Raw genomic sequence first — 19,156 nt, 5'->3', positions numbered from 1 at the left:
AAATGTCATTGAGATTGAGTATGTCACTATTCTGACCCCACCTAATGCAGCAGGTGCAGGCTATTTGGCCTTTCTCTGATGCTCTGCTGTTGGATGCTGAAGCAGCACGCTGAAGCTGTGGGTAATTTGCAGTACAAATGTGCCATTGCTGTCTGCCTTCCCACCCCTTTTCTTCTGTTGCAGGGAATTATGCTGGTAGGGGCACTGTTGGAATGGTGGCACGTTTTGTTCCTCCTCATCTCAGCAACAAGTCCTGCAGAGTGACATCTCTGTGTTACAGTGAAGATGGTCAAGAGATCCTTGTTAGCTACTCCTCGGATTACATATACTTGTTTGATCCCAAGGATGACACAGCACGAGAACTGAAGGTTCCTTCTGCTGAGGAGAGGCGGGAAGAGGCAAGTGGTGAAGACGACCTGTTTGCATGCTTGCTGGTTTTTTTCTAGTGGCACACTTGTAGCAGTTGTATTTCCCTTTTAGATTAATCTGAAGTTACTAAGTGATCACCACCTGCTCACTAGACAATTGCCTTTGCAGCTAAACGAGCTAAAATAGTGGGCCAAGCAAGTGAAGCCCAGGCAAAGCCTGACAAGTGTGAGTCTTGTGCTGTTAGTTTCATATGAAACCCGTGGCCTGTTGCTAACAATGAGCATCCTGTATTTACTGGGCCATAGGCTGCTGTTCTTACTGCAACCAGTGTTGATTAGAAGGGGCTATAGATTCATAGTATGAGGGAATAATGTCCAGTTGAGTTACACTCTTACTTCACTGAGGCAGGAGAAAGCAAAGAGGAACCCAGAAAAATTGACATAATGCACAAAGGGTTCTGCCCTTTTCCTTTCCTTCTGTGTAATTCTGCTCTGATGTGAAGTACTTTGGTGGAGGTTCAGCTCCCCAGTTGTTATAGGAAAAGAATATTGTGGCCACCTGTTAATAACAGATCCTCATTTTGTAGCCACCAAATGTGTCCTTTAATTTCTTCTTACCACCTTAATTTTTCCTTTAAAGCAGCTTTTGTTTCAGGCTGGCTTTAAGTTGGATAGAGCAGAAGGAAAGTAAACCTTCCTTCCTGAATCTGCTAGATCCTACAAGTGAACACTTTAATATACTTTCACCACTGGGGGTTATATTTAATTTCAAACTGTCACCACAAATATTCATGTGGTTGTTTGCTTTTGTTTTGGGTTTTCTTTTTTAGTGGCAGAAATCTCCAGCCAATAACCTTAGTTTCACACTCTGGGTTGCCTGTCTGAACGTTCAAAGTACTGCCTGCTTCTCTCCCAGTCACTGGAAGCAACACTACCTAGAGAGTACTTGTATTTCCTCTGGCACAAAAGAAGGCTGTAAATAGTTAAACCCTAAAGCTTGTTTCTGTAGCATTTCTTTATTTTGTTAAGGCCCAGTTAGAGTCATAGGATGGTTTAGGTTGGATCATCCAGTTCCAACCCCCTGCCATAGGCAGTGACACCTCCCACTAGAGCAGGTTGCTAAAGGCCTTGAACACCTGCAGGGATGGAGCAGCCACAACCTTCCTGGGCATCCTGTGCCAGTGTCTCACCACCTTCACTGCAAACAACTTCCTCCTAACATCCAGTTTCAGTCTCCTCTCTGCCAGTTCAAGACCATTGCCCCTCGTCCTGTCATTACAAGACCCTGTTAATAGTCCCTCCCCAGCCTTCCTGTAGGCCCCTTCAGATACTGGAAGGCCACTATAAGGTCTCCTCAAAGCCCTTCTCTTGTCCAGGCTGCACAGCCCCAACTCTCTCAGCCTGTCCTCACAGCAGAGCTGCTGCAGCCCTCTCAGCATCTTGGTGGCCTCCTCTGGACTGGCTCCAACACTTCCATGTCCTCCTTTTGTTGGGGGCTGCAGAACTGCCTCCAGGAGTGCAGGTGGGGTGTGAGGAGAGCAGAGCCAAGGGGCAGAATCCCCTCCCTTGCCCTGCTGCCCACACTGCTCTTGCTGCAGCCCAGCACAGGGTTGTGTCTGGGCTGCACTCCCACTGCAGGCTCCTGTTGAGCTTTTCATCAGCCCAGACCCCCAGGTCCTGTTCCTCAGGGCTGCTCTCAGCCATTCCTCTACCCAGTCTGGAGTTGTGCTTGGGATTGCACCCACCCATGTTCAGGACCTTCACTCTGTGCTGGGTCAAGAACTAGCTGGAAGGCCAGGCCCAGAGACTGGTGGTGAATGGTGCCACATCCAGTTGGCAGCTGTCACTAGTGGTGTTCCCCAAGGATCAGTGCTGGGCCCAGTCCTGTTCAACATCTTTATTGATTATCTGGATTGAGCCCAGGATCAGTAGATTTGCAGATGACACCAAGCTAGGAGCAGGTGTGGAGCTGTTGGAGGGTAGAAGAGCCCTGCAGAGGGACCTGGCCAGGCTGGGTGGGTGGGCAGAGGCCAATGGGATGAGACTGAACAAGGCCAAGTGCAGGGTTGTGCACTTTGGCCACAACAACCCCAAGCAGCACTACAGGCTGGGGCCAGAGTGGCTGAGAGCAGCCAGGCAGAGAGGGAGCTGGGGGTGCTGGCAGAGAGAAGCTGAAGATGAAGCAGCAGTGCCCAGGTGGGCAGCAGAGCCAATGGCATCCTGGGCTGGCTCAGGAGCAGTGTGGGCAGCAGGACAAGGGAGGTTCTTGTGCCCCTGTGCTCAGCACTGCTCAGGCCACACCTGGAGTGCTGTGTCCAGTTCTGGGCTCCTGAATTCAAGAGAGCTGTTGAGGTGCTGGAAGGTGTCCAGAGAAGGGCAACGAAGCTGGGGAGGGGCCTGGAGCACAGCCCTGTGAGGAGAGGCTGAGGGAGCTGGGGGTGTGCAGCCTGGAGAGGAGGAGGCTCAGGGCAGAGCTCATTGATGCCTGCGGCTCCCTGAAGGGAGGCTGTAGCCAGGTGGGGTTGGGCTCTGCTGCCAGGCACCCAACAACAGTAGCCACGTAGCTTTTAATTACAGTTAGTACTGTACACAATAAAGCCTGAATTAATTCTGAGTATCATTGATTTGGAATGTTCACCTGTGTTTAGCTGAACCTCTTGCGTTCCATAGATTCAGTGTTGTGATTATTCATAGCTGATCTGAACATGTGACTGATGTTGCCCTTTTTTGGGTACTGTTATAAATTTATGTAACTTAGCATGCTGGTTTGAGACTCATTGAAATACTGTACAGAGAGAAATTAAATCCTTAGCTGTGAGAAGAAAGAAAAAAAGCTGACATGTGCCCTGTATCACCCGTTCTTCTGCTGAGAAATGCAACTAGTCAAAATATACATAAGACACTCACTTCTCTCACACTGCTCAGCTCTCACTTCTGGCTGTGCCTTCTTTCTGGTGGTCTGGTCTCTGTGGCTGCATCTGCCTTAACTCTAATCTCACCCTTTTTCCTCTAACCTCCTTGGCATCTATGTGACATCTCACTTCAGATCTCCAGATTTATCATGTGAGATATGTGTGGGTTGATCTGGTTATTTCTGAAGAGAGGGAGGGGGAAGAGGGGATTGGGTCAGGAGCCCTCTTGGGGACTCTGTTTCTGGGATGGGTGTTCTGTATTACCTTAAACTTGTTGTGATGGTTTGGGTGTTACCTGTCCCCCCACACACACTGAAGCAAATCACTCAGGCTAGACTCAGCTGAGCTGGAAACTGAAGAATGAAGCTTTATATTCACAGCTTAACACAAGAGACAAGCAGAGAGTTACAACAGTTACAGCTATAGACAGAAATAGACAAGTTAAAGGTAATACAGAAACACAACAGCCCTGCCAGAAACCAGAGTGCCCAGGAGGAGCTCCCAACCACCCTTCCACCTCCTTTCCACCCCTCTGCCTTATCCCAGTCATCCTTACATTCAAGGCAGGTTTGGAAAATCTGCCAAGGTGGTTAGGAAGAGATGGATTAGTTGCACAGACAGCAAGTGAGGGAGAGAAGGGAGGCAGCCAAAGCTAGAGAGCAACTCTGTTGTCTATGTTCTTGTTCTTATCCATCTTGGCAAGCCTATGAGTGCAGCAGATATCACCACTGTTTGCTTTTCACAGCCTATGGTCTGATTCCTCTCACTAAAATGTTCCAGCTAGCTTCAAACTAGCACACTTGTCTATAACTGTACATATTTGTGTATATCTCTGCTGGTACTTCGTGCTAAGCTTCATTCCTTAACTTGCAGCCGGCTGAGTCTAGTCTGGGTGATTTTCTTAAGCTGGGGAGGGCAGGTACCTCCCAAACCATCACCCTTAGGAAAATGGAGGTGTTGCATTTGTGTTTAGACTCAGGCATCTGTTCTGTCCAACTGAAACAGCTTTGTAAAGCCCTCTTTTTGTTGAACTTTATTTACTTTTTCCCCTCCCAGTTACGGCAACCTCCTGTTAAACGTCTGCGCCTGAGAGGGGATTGGTCAGACACTGGGCCAAGAGCGCGGCCCGAGAGCGAACGAGAAAGAGACGGTAAAGTGTCTGCGCGCTGCTTGGAGGGGCTTGTTTGCTTCCATGCTCTGCCGTGGTCTCCTTGGGCTTTCTCTTGGGGTTCTTTGCTTTGTTTGAGGCTTTATTTTCCAGTTTGTCTCAAGTATTCCTGCAGTATGTAAGTGATCAGCGCAGAATGAAGCAACGAGTCGTTGAGGACTTGTGCCTCCTCCACGCCTCAGAGGCCAGCTCACCTGTACCCTTCCAGAGGCCACACACACTCATCTCTCGCCTTGCTCCCATGCACCTGGAAAATCCTTTGCTGATAATCTGAGTGTCCCCAGCCAGACTTGACTCCATCAGGGCCTTAGCTTTTAAAAGAATCACAGAGTCAGCAAGGTTGGAAGAGAGCTCCAAGCTCAGCCAGTCCAACCTAGCACCCAGCCTTGGCCAACCAACCAGACCATGGCACTAAGTGCACCAGCCAGGCTTGGCTGCAACACCTCCAGGCACGGCGACTCCACCACCTCCCTGTGCAGCCCATTCCAATGCCAATCACTCTCTCTGACAACAACTTCCTCCTCACATCCAGCACAGACCTGCCCTGGCACAACCTGAGACTCTGTCCCTTTGTTCTGTCGCTGGGTGCCTGGCAGAAGAGCCCAACCCCACCTGGCTACAGCCTCCCTTCAGGTAGATGCAGACAGCAATGAGCTCTGCCCTGAGCCTCCTCTGCTGCAGGCTGCACACCCCCAGCTCCCTCAGCCTCTCCTCACAGGGCTGTGCTCCAGGCCCCTCACCATCTTTTCTAACTTGGTTTCTGATTTCACAAGAAACTTCCTTGTAATCATCCCAGGATACCAGTCCTTGCTTCCACACTTTGTGGATTTTATATTTTATTTTGATCAGGAGTTCCTTCTTCATCTGTATAAGTTTCCTGGCATTTTTGCCTGCATTCTCCCTCTTAAGGATGTGGAGTAGATCAATTTCACCATGTCATGTGTACAAAAGCTCTAAGAAACTGTAAAACAGAAAAGTAGCAAGGATGAGATAGAAATCATAGAATCAGTCAGGGTTGGAAGGCACCACAAGGAGCAGCCAGTTCCACCCCCCCTGCCATGGGCAGGGACACCCTACCCTAGAGCAGGCTGCACACAGCCTCAGCCAGCCTGGCCTTAAACACCTCCAGCCATGGGGCCTCAACCACCTCCCTGGGCAACCCATTCCAGCCTCTCACCACTCTCATGCTCAACAACTTCCTCTTCACCTCCAGCCTGACTCTCCCCACCTCCAGCTTTGCTCCTTTCCCCCCACTCCTGACACTCCCTGAAAGCCTTAAAAGTCCCTCCCTAGCTTTTTCATAGCCCACTTCAGATTGTGGAAGGCCACAAGAAGGTCCCCTGGGAGCCTCCTCTGCTCCAGCCTGCACAGCCCCAACTCTTTCAGTCTGTGCTCACAGCAGAGCTGCTGCAGCCCTCTGAGCATCCTCCTGGCCCTGCCCTGGACACACTGCAGCATGTCCATATCCTTCTTGTGCTGGGGCCTCCAGCACTGGATGCAGTACTCCAGGTGGGGTCTCAGCAGAGCAGAGCAGAGGGGGAGAATCCCCTCCCTGGCCCTGCTGGCCACACTTCTGCTGCTGCAGCCCAGGCTCTGCTTGGCTTTCTGGGCTGCAAGTGCACACTGCTGGCTCCTGTTGAGCTTCTCCTCCAGCAGCACCCCCAAGTCCCTCTCCTCAGGGCTGCTCTCCAGCCACTCACTGCCCAGCCTGGAGTTGTGCTTGGCATTGCCTCTAGGGTGTGTTAGGAGAGTGCAGGTTGCACAGCTTACCGTGCAGGGTTTTAATGTGAAAGAAAAAAATTGGGGAGAAAATAAACACTTTTGTAAACTGGTAGATGAAATGCTACTGTTGCTTGTTTTACAGGGGAGCAAAGTCCTAATGTCTCTCTGATGCAGAGGATGTCAGATATGCTGTCCAGATGGTTTGAAGAAGCCAGTGAAGTTGCACAAAGCAATCGAGGACGAGGGAGATCACGTTCCAGAGGTGATTTCCTTCTCTTCAAGAGCAATGATTACATCAGAAAGTGTGCAGTGGGTGTATAGACATTGAATATCAGCCTTTCTGAGGTGTAAACTGGGCAAGTTTGTATTCACTCTGACGACCTGAGCACACTTGTTTGCCATATGAATGGCAATGCAAAGGGATAACAGATCACAGGATGTCAAGGGTTGGAAGGGACCCAAGCTGGTCATCGAGTCCAACCCCCCTGCCAGAGCAGGACCACACAATCTAGCTCAGGTCACACAGGAACACATCCAGACAGGCCTTGAAAGGCTCCAGAGAAGGAGACTCCACAACCTCTCTGGGCAGCCTGTGCCAGTGCTCTGGGACCCTTACAGTAAAGAAGTTCCCCCTTGTGTTGAGGTGGAGCCTCCTGTACTGCAACTTACACCCATTGCTCCTTGTCTTACCCCAGGGAGCAGTGAGCAGAGCCTATCCCACCCTCCTGACCCCCAGCCCTCAGATATTGATAAACATTGATGAAATCCCCTCTCAGTCTTCTCTTCTCCAGACTAAACAGCCCCAGGTCTCTCAGCCTCTCCTCATCAGGCACTGCTCCAATCCCCTCATCATCCTCATAGCCCTCCACTGGACCCTCTCCAGCAGATCCCTGTCCCTCTGTAACTGGGGAGCCCAGGGTCTGTGGAGGCAGCTGTGTGCTTACCTTTGGACCCTTGTTTCTTCTTGCCTCCTTTGTTTGGAATCCCAGGTGGGACTAGTCGAACAGACGCTCCAACTGCTAACATGCCACCCACGACAGAGTCAGAAACTGCAATGGAAGTGGATGGTTCTGAACAACTTCCGTCATCTTCCTCCTCTACCATGTCAGCCCAAGCTCCTTCAACGTCATCTTCAACAGAAAGCCCCCCTTCAACTTCATTATTGTCCTCTCCTGATAATGAACAAAGGCCTTCTTTGGGGGCCTCAACCCAACCTGTACTGCATCAGTCTGGTGAGAAGAAATCCATCTTGTCATTTTGTGTACAAATGCTTTCAGGAAGGAAAACAAATGATCTTAGAATACTCTGAGTAACTGAGCTCAATCTGCACATCCTTGATAGGACTGGGTATTTTATAGTTACCAGCTGACTGCCAGCTATGGTTCAAATCAAGAGCAAAACCATCAGCTGTATGTACTTGTCTGAAGAGGCAATGCCAAAGGGAATAAGCAGGATTGTCTTTTCAAGTACAAATTAAGGAAAAATAACTGCTTTTCTTTTCTCAACTTAAGCCACAAGTAGCACCATGCTGCCTTCAACTCTGATTTGGCTGTACCAGCATCACTGCAATGAATAGCACAACCTATGCCTGTTAGAATCAGACTAAGTAGAGAATATTTCCTTCAGCAGGTCTCTACATACTCAACATTTCAGATTCAGCAATGCTATTCTTTTGCTTCTCTAAAGCATCAGGATAGCAGAGCCCACCTCATAGTCTGTTATAGGTTAATAAATTGTATTAAATAGAATCATAGAATCAAACATGCTGGAAGAGACCTTCAGAACTACTGTGAGCTCTGCAAGTGAGCTCAGTGACTTCAGAGCTGTGCTTCGTTGTAAGGCCCAGCATGATCTGTAGAATCAACCAGGTCATGGAATCAAGCAGGTTGGAAGAGAGCTCCAAGCTCAGCCAGTCCAACCTAGCACCCAGCCCTGGCCAATCAACCAGACCATGGCACTAAGTGCCCCAGCCAGGCTTGGCTTCAATACCTCCAGGCACGGCGACTCCACCACCTCCCTGCGCAGCCCATCCCAGTGCTGGTTTTGAAGTTGGTATATCTTGAAGAAACTTTCCTGTATTTAATACAGACTCACATTCTTACTGTGGAAAAATGAATGAAGTATATTTTAATTTTGGAAATTAAATTTGGGTAGCAAAGAGCACCTCATCCTTTGGCCCAGATAGTGGTGGTGAATGGTGCCACATCCAGTTGGCAGCTGTCACTAACAGTGTCCCCAGGGATCAGTGCTGGGCCCAGTCCTGTTCAGAAACTTTACTGATGATCTAGATCAGGGACTTGAGTCCAGCATCAATAGGTTTGCAGATGACACCAAGCTAGGAGCAGGTGTGAATCTGTTGGAGGATAGGAGAGCCCTGCAGAGGGACCTGGCCAGGCTGGATAGGTGGGCAGAGGCCAATGGGATGAGACTGAACAAGGCCAAGGGCAGGGTTTTACACTTTGGCCACAACAACCCCAAGCAGCCCTACAGGCTGGGGCCAGAGTGGCTGAGAGCAGGCAGGCAGAGAGGGAGCTGGGGGTGCTGGTAGATGGTAGCTGAAGATGAGGCAGCAGAGCCAATGGCATCCTGGGCTGGCTCAGGAGCAGTGTGGGCAGCAGGACAAGGGAGGTTCTTCTGTGCCTGTGCTCAGCACTGGTCAGGCCACACCTTGAGTGCTGTGTCCAGTTCTGGGCCCCTCAATTCAAGAGAGATGTTGAGGTGCTGGAAGGTGTCCAGAGAAGGGCAACGAAGCTGGTGAGGGGCCTGGAGCACAGCCCTGTGAGGAGAGGCTGAGGGAGCTGGGGGTGTGCAGCCTGGAGAGGAGGAGGCTCAGGGCAGAGCTCATTGCTGTCTGCAGCTCCCTGAAGGGAGGCTGTAGCCAGGTGGGGTTGGGCTCTTCTGCCAGGCAACCAGCAGCAGAACAAGGGGACACAGTCTTGAATTGTACCAGGGCAGGTCTAGGTTGGATGTTAGGAGGAAGTTGTTGGCCGAGAGAGTGATTGGCATTGGAATGGGCTGCCCAGGGAGGTGGTGGAGTGGCTGTGCCTGGAGGTGTTGAAGCCAAGCCTGGCTGGGGCACTTAGTGCCATGGTCTGATTGGTTGGCCAGGGCTGGGTGCTAGGTCAGACTGGCTGAGCTTGGGGCTCTCTTCCAACCTGCCTGATTCTATGATTCTGTGATTCTTGGCCTTTTCCATTTCTGTGTGGTAAAAGATGTCACAGCCTTTAGCATTAAATATTTGTATGAGAAGTTCTTTTTACTTTTCAGAAGCGCCTTTGTAGACCTCACAGCTGTGCTGGAAATGCTTATATGATCCAAAACCTTCTACATCTATTAAAACCTTCTGTGTGATTCCACAAATCCACCTTTTATCTTGTGCCAATTCTGTTGTAAAAAATCAAGGTCTTTGCCATTGGAAAAGGTAACTGATAGCATCTTTGGGCCCTAAAATGGCTTGGAGGCGAGCTGGGGCTTTCCCAGGGAGAGCTGTGCCATTCAGTGCACTGTGACTGTTACAGCCAAAGTCTCTGGGACAGATGAGGAATTACTGGGTATCTGACAGGCAGGGAAGCTAAAAGCATGCGTTGAAATTCATCCAGTGTCTCATTCTAAGCCTTTAAACCGTCGTGACTGGTCTGGTGCTTAAAGGAAACAAACAGTGAGCACGAGTGCGACAGTGCACAGGGTCTGAGTACTACTTCTGTAGTAAGTGAATGGTAGAAAATGTATTTACTAGGAGAGGCCTTTAGTCACCTACAGTTTTTATTAGTACTGCAGTCAGTTTGCTGCAGACTCAAGTGTTTCACAATCTACACTCAAAATACCAAGTGTAGCTCAGTTGGGCTGCTGCTGTGGCTGAAGCAGGGAGCCAGCCACCAAAGAACACACATGCCATCACCCAGACTTCCTGTTGATGTATTTATTCATCCATGTCAGTGGTACATTCTGGAGCTTGTACTGGCCAGGAGATTATGTCCCATACTAAAACAGTTGCTTCAAGCTACATCACTGAAACTTTGTGGGTTGCATCATGATGATGCACTACAAAGCAGTTCGGGGGTTGGAATGCAGTTTCTGTCCTGCCTATGAAAGAATGCGTGCTGAGGAGGAAAAGTGTTGTCCTCTGCCTTCTCTGAAACTGCCTGAATTTCTAAGCAAAAGGTTATTCTGCTGCAATGAAGCTGAAGTTGTTGCTTCTTAATCCAGCTCTTCTCTAGGAGCACTTCCTCTTTCCTAGTGTTACTTTGGACTTAAGACTTCATGTACATATAGTTTGGAAAGCACTGGAGGTGGTTGTTTCATTGACAGACAGTGGATACTTTCTCTTTTGCTATGTAATAGTTGATGAGTTCTTTGGCTACACCTAAACAGGATGTCAGATTGGTTACTGATTCTGAAAACAGAGAAAGAAAAAGTCACTACTGCTCTCCATTCCTCCATCCAAATTCAAACCCAGCAGATACAAACCAACCTCTCTCTGGCATTCTTTATTGCTGTATGCAGATTTTATTGGTAGTACAAGGGGTCTTCTTTAAGTTGTCTACAGGAAACTTATAGAATCATAGAATGGCTTAGGTTGGAAGGGACCTCAAAGCTCAGCCAGTTCCAACCCCCTCCCATAGGCAGGGACCCCTGCCACTAGAACAGGTCACTCAAGGCCTCATCCAAGCTGGCCTTGAGCATCTTGCAGGACTATACTTAATAGTACTATATGTTTGCACACATAGTAGGCACACTTGTCTAGTTTTCACACTTGTCAAGCACTTAAGTTACTGCAAAAGAAATCTTTGAGTGACATGGGCCTGTTGAAGGAGAGGGGAATCTCCCAGGCAGCAGGAGCAGGCCATGGCAGAGCAGTTTCAGTATGTGTATGGATGGGTAGGCTCAAATGAGAATTTCCATTCTGCAGTGTTTGTATGCTTAGGTAATCCATGACTGCCTAGTTAGGAGATCTTGTTTGCTTGCAGCCTTTGTAAGTGTGAAAACACTGCTCTCTGCATCAAGAACAGCACTGCCTGAGTAGCTGCCTTTAGAGGTGAATAAAACCTGCTCCTTTTTGGGGTGACAGGAGAGGATTAGTGATAACAGCAAGTGTAGCTTAAATAGGGTGGGGATGAGTAGGAAGACCAGATAAAGGTGTCTTGTGGAAGATGGATAACTCAGGAGATGTTTTAGGAGATGGAAGAAGGAAAGTGAGAGGCTTTCAGCCATTCTTTTGTATGAAGTAGTGGTAGATACAAAGTCTGTATGCTTGCCACTACGGAAAACAACCTCAATATTTACTTTCTTGCCTTTCTTGGCCCTTTCAGAGGAAGCCATTAATCAATTTTTACATTAGCTTTAAGATCATAGAATCACAGAATCAACTAGATTGGAAGAGACCTCCAAGCTCATCCAGTCCAACCTAGCACCCAGCCCTGTCCAGTCAACCAGACCATGGCACTAAGTGCCCCAGACAAGCCTTGCTTGAACACCTTCAGGGACAGTGACTCCACCACCTCCCTGGGCAGCCCATTCCAATGCCAATCACTCTCTCAGCCAACAACTTCCTCCTAACATCCAGCCTAGACCTGCCCTGGCACAACCTGAGACTGTGTCCCCTTGTTCTGTTGCTGCTTGCCTGGCAGAAGAGTGTTAGTGAGGGATACCAGACAGACTCCACATGATTCAATGTGAATCGCACTGGAGACCAACCCCACCTGATGCTGTACTTTTGAGCCATCAATAAGCATCAGAAACAACAATATAATATAATAATGGTTTTGTTCCCCGTAAGGAATACTCTGGGTACACATTGGCATCCTCTAGAAGGAGGGTAGCAGGGCAATTGACTAACAAGGGCAAGGCTTAATCTTAAGATGCCTTCTAATAGGAGGTAACTTTTATTTTCAGTTTTGAATGGGAAAGTGGCAAGAGCTTGTTGGCATTTTTCTTTCCATTTCTTCACTCCATTTGCTGGCAGAGTAAACATTTACTTGGAGCTCCTGAAATGTGTTAAAACGTGTTGTGATTTTGTGCGTGCATACTCAGGGTAGTAGTTAGCTCTTCGTATTTTGAATTGTAGCTCTTGTTACAGCTTAAATTGTGACTGTCTGTGGACAGAGTGGAACTGAGTCAGCAGCCAGTACTGAAAACTGCAAATTTAGACATCAGTGGAATTATTCCCTTTTAAACCATTTCTAGACAGGTTGTAACTTCCATAAATGCTCATGGCACATGAAACCTGTTTGTAGCAATCTCCTGGATGCCATGTCTCCTCTAGGAAGTATGGATTTCCTTCTTTCATACCTCATCAACCAGGCACAGGTAGGATGTATTTTCCCAAAATAGTATCAGATTGAGGGTGTTACAGCTCATGACTGTTCAACATCAACTGGTGCTTGCCACTGATACTTCATTGATTGGATTCTGTCTTTGTCCTTGTTTCTTTTTAATGAAAGAAAATTCAATACATGCTTGATAACTATTCTGTAGCTCTATTTTACTGAGTGGATAAGAGCTACAATGTATATAAAGAGCTGCTGCTTGGATGAAAGGCTCTGTGTGTATATATATGTATATATATGCCAATGTAATACTCTCCAATGTTGTAAAATTTCAGTTTTGCCATTGTCATCAGATCCACAAAATACTCCAGTGTGCCCTTTCAGGCTAGCTCTAGGCTTGCCATTTGTAGCAGCACTAGCTAGAGCATTTGGTGTGGATGTTTGAGTCTGAGTTAGCTTCTCTAGACTATTAGATTATAGGCGAGAGCAGTTGAGCAGGGATTCAAGTTATGCTTCAGCTCTTGCTAATAAGGGCACAATCTGTGTTGTGTAAAGAGAGTCACTGCACAGCAATCCTCTGGGTAGAGGACGTCTGCAAAGAGCATAGAAAGAATTAAAACTGTCTTGGATATGTAGCTTTATAGCAGTTGGCAAAAAGTACTGATAAGCACACAGAGGACTGCTACATGCTAACCTAGCATAGCTGACTAATTAGTAAGGATCAAGTAATGAAAATAATGAAGTCTGTAATGATGGAACTGAAAGAAACCCTGTTTCTTAAGAAGAATTATGCTAAGAATTTTGGATGATATAATAAACTACTTTTTTCTTTACTTAATGGTGTTTATAGACTTTGAACTCACCAGGAATGCCTGATGTAAAAGAGAGTTCACAGTAAAGTGTGATTTTAGGTTATAGATGCTGTTCTGCCATCTATTTCCATAGTCCAACTTCATTTTTTCACAGGTTTGTTTTGATCAAAGTTGTTGTAAATGTCATGCATTTGGGAAGAGAGAAACAATTTCAGTGCTGTTTTAATGGTTTCTAGATATTAGTACATTGTTTACATAGCTTTTGTCACTGTAACTGCTTCTCTCTTTGATCGGTCCCCTACCTCTCTTCCCTCTTCTGTGTGTTGTATGATCAGTACTTTCTTTTACATACTTTTCTTTCTTTGTTTGTTTGTTTTTTCTCCTCCTGCCTCCCCCTTCCTGTTTGTCAGAGTTAATGGGACCTGAGTTAGCTATAATCCGTAGGGGTCTCCAGCGACTGAGGCTTAAGAAGGCAGAACAACAGAGACAGCGAGAGCTAGCTGAGGGGTCAGCGCCACAGTCACTCTCCTCTGATCACTCTTCCTCTAAGGGCTCCTCACAGGACCCTCACACATCAGGTTGTCATTTGTCCAGGTTTCTTAAGCAGCTAACGTAGTTTATAGCCTGTGCTGCTGCTGTTTGCTGAGATGCTTCTCTCCAGAGCAAGACAGTTAATGCATTTGCTGCTTGGTTTACCTTGCATGTGGTGGTGGTGGTGATCATCACATGGTTAGGGGAAGAGCAATACTGGGAGGCTTCATTTCTCTAGCATGTTTAGATTATATAGCTAAACAGTGCCACATGGATAGTTTCCTAGGTGCATGGTATTGGATATGTGCAATGTTTGCTAGAGCAGTTGAGCAAGGAGTTGCTGTGTCCTGGCTAGACTAAGGTACTTACTTGACAATTTCATGTTAATTGTACTGAATCATAATATTTAAGACTCTGCTTTTGTTTGGCATATGTTCAAAATCCATAAACCATTATTTTTGGTGGTCTCAAATGCTATGCTTTTACAATAAGCATAGTGAGAGTACTCACAAGGCAAAGTCCCCAGATATGCCCTCCTGCTTTGAACAGAGTGACTTTTCAGTTGGTCATCCTCTTTCTCTGGCCTTACTGATACTAAAAAGTATTACAGGAAATCTTTGGAGTTAGAGAAAGTGAGGGTAGAAGCATGCATATGAATGAAGAGGTAAACCCTAAAGCATCAACTTGAAGCTGCTCTGTCGTGGCACCATGTAAAGAATGAGTATGCTGCATGCTGTGTGAAAAATCAGCAGGTGTGTTCCAGAGCAATGGCTCAGCAGTGTTTGTTGCAATCATAGAGTGGTTTAGGTTGGAAGGGACCTCACAGCTCGGCCACTTCAAACCCCCTGCCATAGAACTGCAAAGAACTTCTTCCTAACGTCTAGTCTGAATCTCCCCTCTGCCAGTTCAAACTCATTCCCCCTTGTCCTGTCATTACAAGACCTTGTCAGTAGTCCCTCCCCAGCCTTCATGTAGCCCCCTTCAGGTACTGGAAGGCCACTCCAAGGTCTCCTAGGAGCCTTGTCTTCTCCATACTGAAGAGTTCCAACTCTTGTAGCCTGTCCTCATAGCAGAGCTGCTCTGAACATCTTGGTAGCCTCCCCTGGACTGGCTCCAACACTTCCATGTCCTGCTTGTGCTGGGTGCCCCAGAACTGCCCCCAGGACTGCAGGTGGGGTGTGAGGAGAGCAGAGCCAAGGGGCAGAATCCCCTCCCTTGCCCTGCTGCCCACACTGCTCTTGCTGCAGCCCAGCACAGGGTTGTGTCTGGGCTGCACTCCCGCTGCAGGCTCCTGTTGAGCTTTTCATCAGCCCAGACCCCCAGGGCCTGTTCTTCAGACATTTGCCACACAATTTTCTGTGAGTAAATTCTATGGCAGTTGAGGTGTGGCTAAATTACCGGTAAGGATTGTCATACATTCACAGCTTGATTTGCTAGAGCCTTTTGCAGGGCAGTTGGGTGTAACACTGGCTACTGCCCTTGTTACATCAGGTAGTTGCTGAATTCTTCATTAACTCTCTATGCTAGGAAATTCTGCAGTGAGTTTTCAGAATGTTGGAAACCAGTAAGTCCTGGAAGGCTGTGTGCCTGTCCTAGGGGTGGTGGCCATAGGTGCTTGTCACTTCTAGGAGAACAAGAAAAACCCCAGCAGCAGTGTTCTTCAGTGTGGTGGGGGATTCTTTTTCTGTCGTTGTTGGTTTTCTTTCTAAGCAGAGTGAGTATCAGAATTTATTAACTCAAGGATGTGTATTGATACAGGCAAAGCCATATCTAACACTTGCAGTCAATACATTTTGAGCTTCCAGTCAGTAGATTTTGAGCTTCCAATTTCTTTTGGAATGACTTCAAGCCAATTGAATTTTTTTACTAGATTGTTTCCCACTGAATTGGAGTTGGGAAAAAAGTTTGTTTACAACCAAATCTGCAGAATTTTTACCTGGAGGTATATCTGTGGCTGTTTAATGACCTCTGGAGTGTGTGTGTCCTGGGTTTCACTTGATACTGTCTTGCTCATCTCTCTCTTAATGCTCTTTCAAGGTAGTTAATTCTTTACTCCCGATTTCTTGTGGGTTGGCATCCAAGACACTGGGAGCAAAGCTGGCATAGATTTGAAGCTTAAAGCTGAGACAAGTGCTTTGACAGCTCAGAGGAGTCAATTCATGAGGATGTTGGTTTGGGGGTTTCTTCTGCTCTGTCATGGCACCGCATAAAGTAAGAGCAAGCTGCATGCTGTGTGCAAATCAGCGGCTGATGTGTTGCCAAGTGATGGCTGGCAGTGTTTCTTCTGTGAGTAAGTGTTGTGGCAGGTGAGGCTTGGCTAAATTACTGACAAGGATTGGCATGCTTTCACAGCTTGACTTGCTAGACCCTGATTGCTAGAACTTGTTAGCTTTATAGACAGTGGAAGAGTTAAAACGAGGAGTTCAAATGTAAGCATTGAATGTGTTTGGTCAATGATTCTTAAGTCTTTTCTACTTCTCTGTGTAAATGCAGGGAACTCCTCTTGTGCTTCATCAGCTCCTCTTATGTATTTCATAGAATGCATCAGGTGGGAAGGGACCCTCGAAAGTTGTCTTGTCCACTGCCCCTGAAGTGAGCAGGGAATTCATAGAACCTGTGCATTGTCTGTATGCCTTTTTGCACCCTCAACATGGAGATTTTGTCTGTATTTGCTTATTTCATTTTTATGTGAGTTACCTTGGTTTATTCCCTTCTTTCTGGCTCCCTAGGCTTGGCTTTGGAACATGCATATCCGCAGTCTAATCACCTGGGAAACCAGAGCTGTAGGGTTTTGGTCTCTTGCATCCCCATAGCACCAATTGTGTGACAGCTCTGTTGTAAGCTAACATTTCAGAATGGTGATAGGAGAACTAGTAGTTATTTCTTTGGGGTTTTGTTTGGTTTGTCTTTGTTTGGAGAGGATTTTTGTTTGTTTGAATCAATTTCCATACAGCAACAATCTCCATGTTTTCCTGCAAGGTTGACTTTGCTGCTCTCTCCTGAAGGAGGTGTTCAGTTTTCAGGCATATCCTAGCTGTAAGTTTTCAAACACAAAAACATTACACTCTAAAATATGTCTGAGACAGTGCAGAATAGCACCATAGCTTCTGGCCAAGGGCTGAAAGTTCTCAGCTACAGTTCTCTGGGAAATTTATTCTTGTAATTTTTGATTAGTTCATTAGTTTAGAGACAAAGGTAATTTCTCCTGAGGTGTATTTCGTTCTTAATCCTTATATAGAACTGCTGTTCTATATCACAGAACATCAGCTGTAACTGCAGACCGACACAATTACACCAGCCATGGAGGAAGGCATGAGTAGAAACTGCCAAGAGCTGACAGCTTTTACAGGCTTAGTAAAAAATTAGACTGTGTGGTAGTTATTGTGTCCCTTACACTAAGGACTTGTAACAGTTACCTGAGGATTTCTAAGCTGTATCTGTAAGAGTTAACCATTGCTGCTTCAAAAAAACATAGACTGGTAGAATCATGGAATGGTTTAGGTTGGAAGGGACCTCAGAGCTCAGCCAGTTCCAGCCCCCTGCCTTAGGCAGGGATACCTCCTGCTAGAACAGGTCACTCAAGATTTCATCCAAGCTGGCCTTGAACAACTCCAGGGAGGTTGTGGAGCACAGAATCACCCAATGTGATCTTCGATTACACTGATGTGATTCTGTGCTCCACAACCTCCCTGGGCAACCTGTGCCAGTGTCTCACCACTCTCACTGCAAAGAACTTCTTCCTAACATCCAGTTTCAATCTCCCCTCTGCCAGTTTAAACCCATTCCTCCTCATCCTGTCATTACAAGACCTTGTCAGTAGTCCCTCCCCAGCCTTCCTGTAGGCCCCTTCAGATACTGGAAGGCCATTCCAAGGTCTCCTCGAAGCCTTCTCTTCTCCAGGCTGCAGAGCCCCAACTCCTCTAGCATGTTCTCTTAGCAGATGCAGTCAAAAGTTTATGTTGTTGAGTGTGAAAGTGAGTTGACAGAGTAATGATTCACATTGAGCTGATTTGGCATAGAGGGCAAAAAGAGAATTCCTCCTGCAATGGCCAAGTGCCTTTGTTTTAGTGGGTACCTTTCACAAGTATGATGTCTGTTTGGCAGCTGTTTCAGCAGCAAATGCTTCATGCTTCACATCTGCGATGTCTTCAAGCCTTTGCTTAGTGATTGAGGGGATTCAAAGTTTTTGACAGTGGCTTCATTAAATTATGGAACTGTGGTGAGCTGGAGTGATGGGGGTTTTATTTATGGAATACTTTCTCCAGCAAAGACTAGTTTTCACTTACACTTTGGTGGAATTTAGATCCTGTGCAGTATCTAAACAATGGTAGTGATGTGCTACCTGCAGTCTACTAGGAAACAAAACTTTGTTAACCTGCTGTTAATTGCTGCTTTGCACCGTGCTGGCATGCCATGTACACATCACCATTACCTACCTCACCCCTCCTTTTGAGGGCTTTATGTGTATTATAGGAAAGAAGGGCAGAAAGGGACCTGAGGGTGCTGGTAGGTGGTAGCTGAACATGAGGCAGCAGTGTGCCCAGGTGGGCAGCAGAGCCAATGGCATCCTGGGCTGGCTCAGGAGCAGTGTGGGCAGCAGGACAAGGGAGGTTCTTGTGCCCCTGTGCTCAGCACTGCTCAGGCCACCCCTGGAGTGCTGTGTCCAGTTCTGGTCTCCTCCATTGCAGAGAGATGTTGAGATGCTGGAAGGTGTCCAGAGAAGGGCAATGAAGCTGGTGAGGGGCCTGGAGCACAGCCCTGTGAGGAGAGGCTGAGGGAGCTGGGGGTGTGCAGCCTGGAGAGGAGGAGGCTCAGGGCAGAGCTCATTGCTGTCTGCAGCTACCTGAAGGGAGGCTGTAGCCAGGTGGGGTTGGGCTCTGCTGCCAGGCAGCCAGCACCAGAACAAAGGGACATAGTCTCAGGCTGTGCCAGGGGAGGTCTGTGCTGGATGTTGTTAGGAAGTTGTTGTCAGAGAGAGTGATTGGCATTGGAATGGGCTGCCCAGGAAGGTGGTGGAGTTGCTGTCCTGGCTGCTTCTATGATTCTGTGAATTTGAGCAATGTGGTCTTGAGTGAAAAAACTTTTTACAAAAATCAGCATTATAGACTGGTGCACATAGGGGGTTCTGAAGTGTGCATCACCTCACAAAAATATGAAGAGGAAAATTTGGATTGAGTTATCTATGTCTATTTTTTTGTACCTAACTTTGTTTCCAAAGTCTATGTGCTGTGTTTAAAGTGGGACAAATGAATTCCTGTGCTGGTGCTCTCTGGGAAGAGCAAAGAACTGACCACCATGCTAGTCACTAGATTCTTTGCATGTTTTGTAAGCACACAGATACAGAAATGTGTCTATTTGAAGGCCAAAATACATTACT

The 19,156-nt window shown here is 47.2% G+C and overlaps 1 protein-coding gene across 3 annotated transcripts in view; it reads left to right on the top strand.

Moving 5' to 3' along the window:
* The window catches only part of DCAF6 (DDB1 and CUL4 associated factor 6), a 113,088-nt gene that overhangs the window by 49,366 nt on the left and 44,566 nt on the right, over positions 1–19,156 (top strand). For all 3 annotated transcript variants that reach the window (XM_064152238.1, XM_064152236.1, XM_064152237.1), the window contains 4 exons: positions 184–398; positions 4,337–4,430; positions 6,313–6,432; positions 7,160–7,402. In XM_064152238.1, coding sequence (XP_064008308.1) covers positions 184–398; positions 4,337–4,430; positions 6,313–6,432; positions 7,160–7,402 — 672 coding nt within the window. The remainder of the gene's footprint in view (positions 1–183; positions 399–4,336; positions 4,431–6,312; positions 6,433–7,159; positions 7,403–19,156) is intronic.

This window comes from Pogoniulus pusillus, chromosome 12, assembly GCF_015220805.1.
Source record: "Pogoniulus pusillus isolate bPogPus1 chromosome 12, bPogPus1.pri, whole genome shotgun sequence".
Taxonomy (NCBI): domain Eukaryota; kingdom Metazoa; phylum Chordata; class Aves; order Piciformes; family Lybiidae; genus Pogoniulus; species Pogoniulus pusillus.
This window is presented reverse-complemented; position numbering and strand designations above follow the sequence as displayed.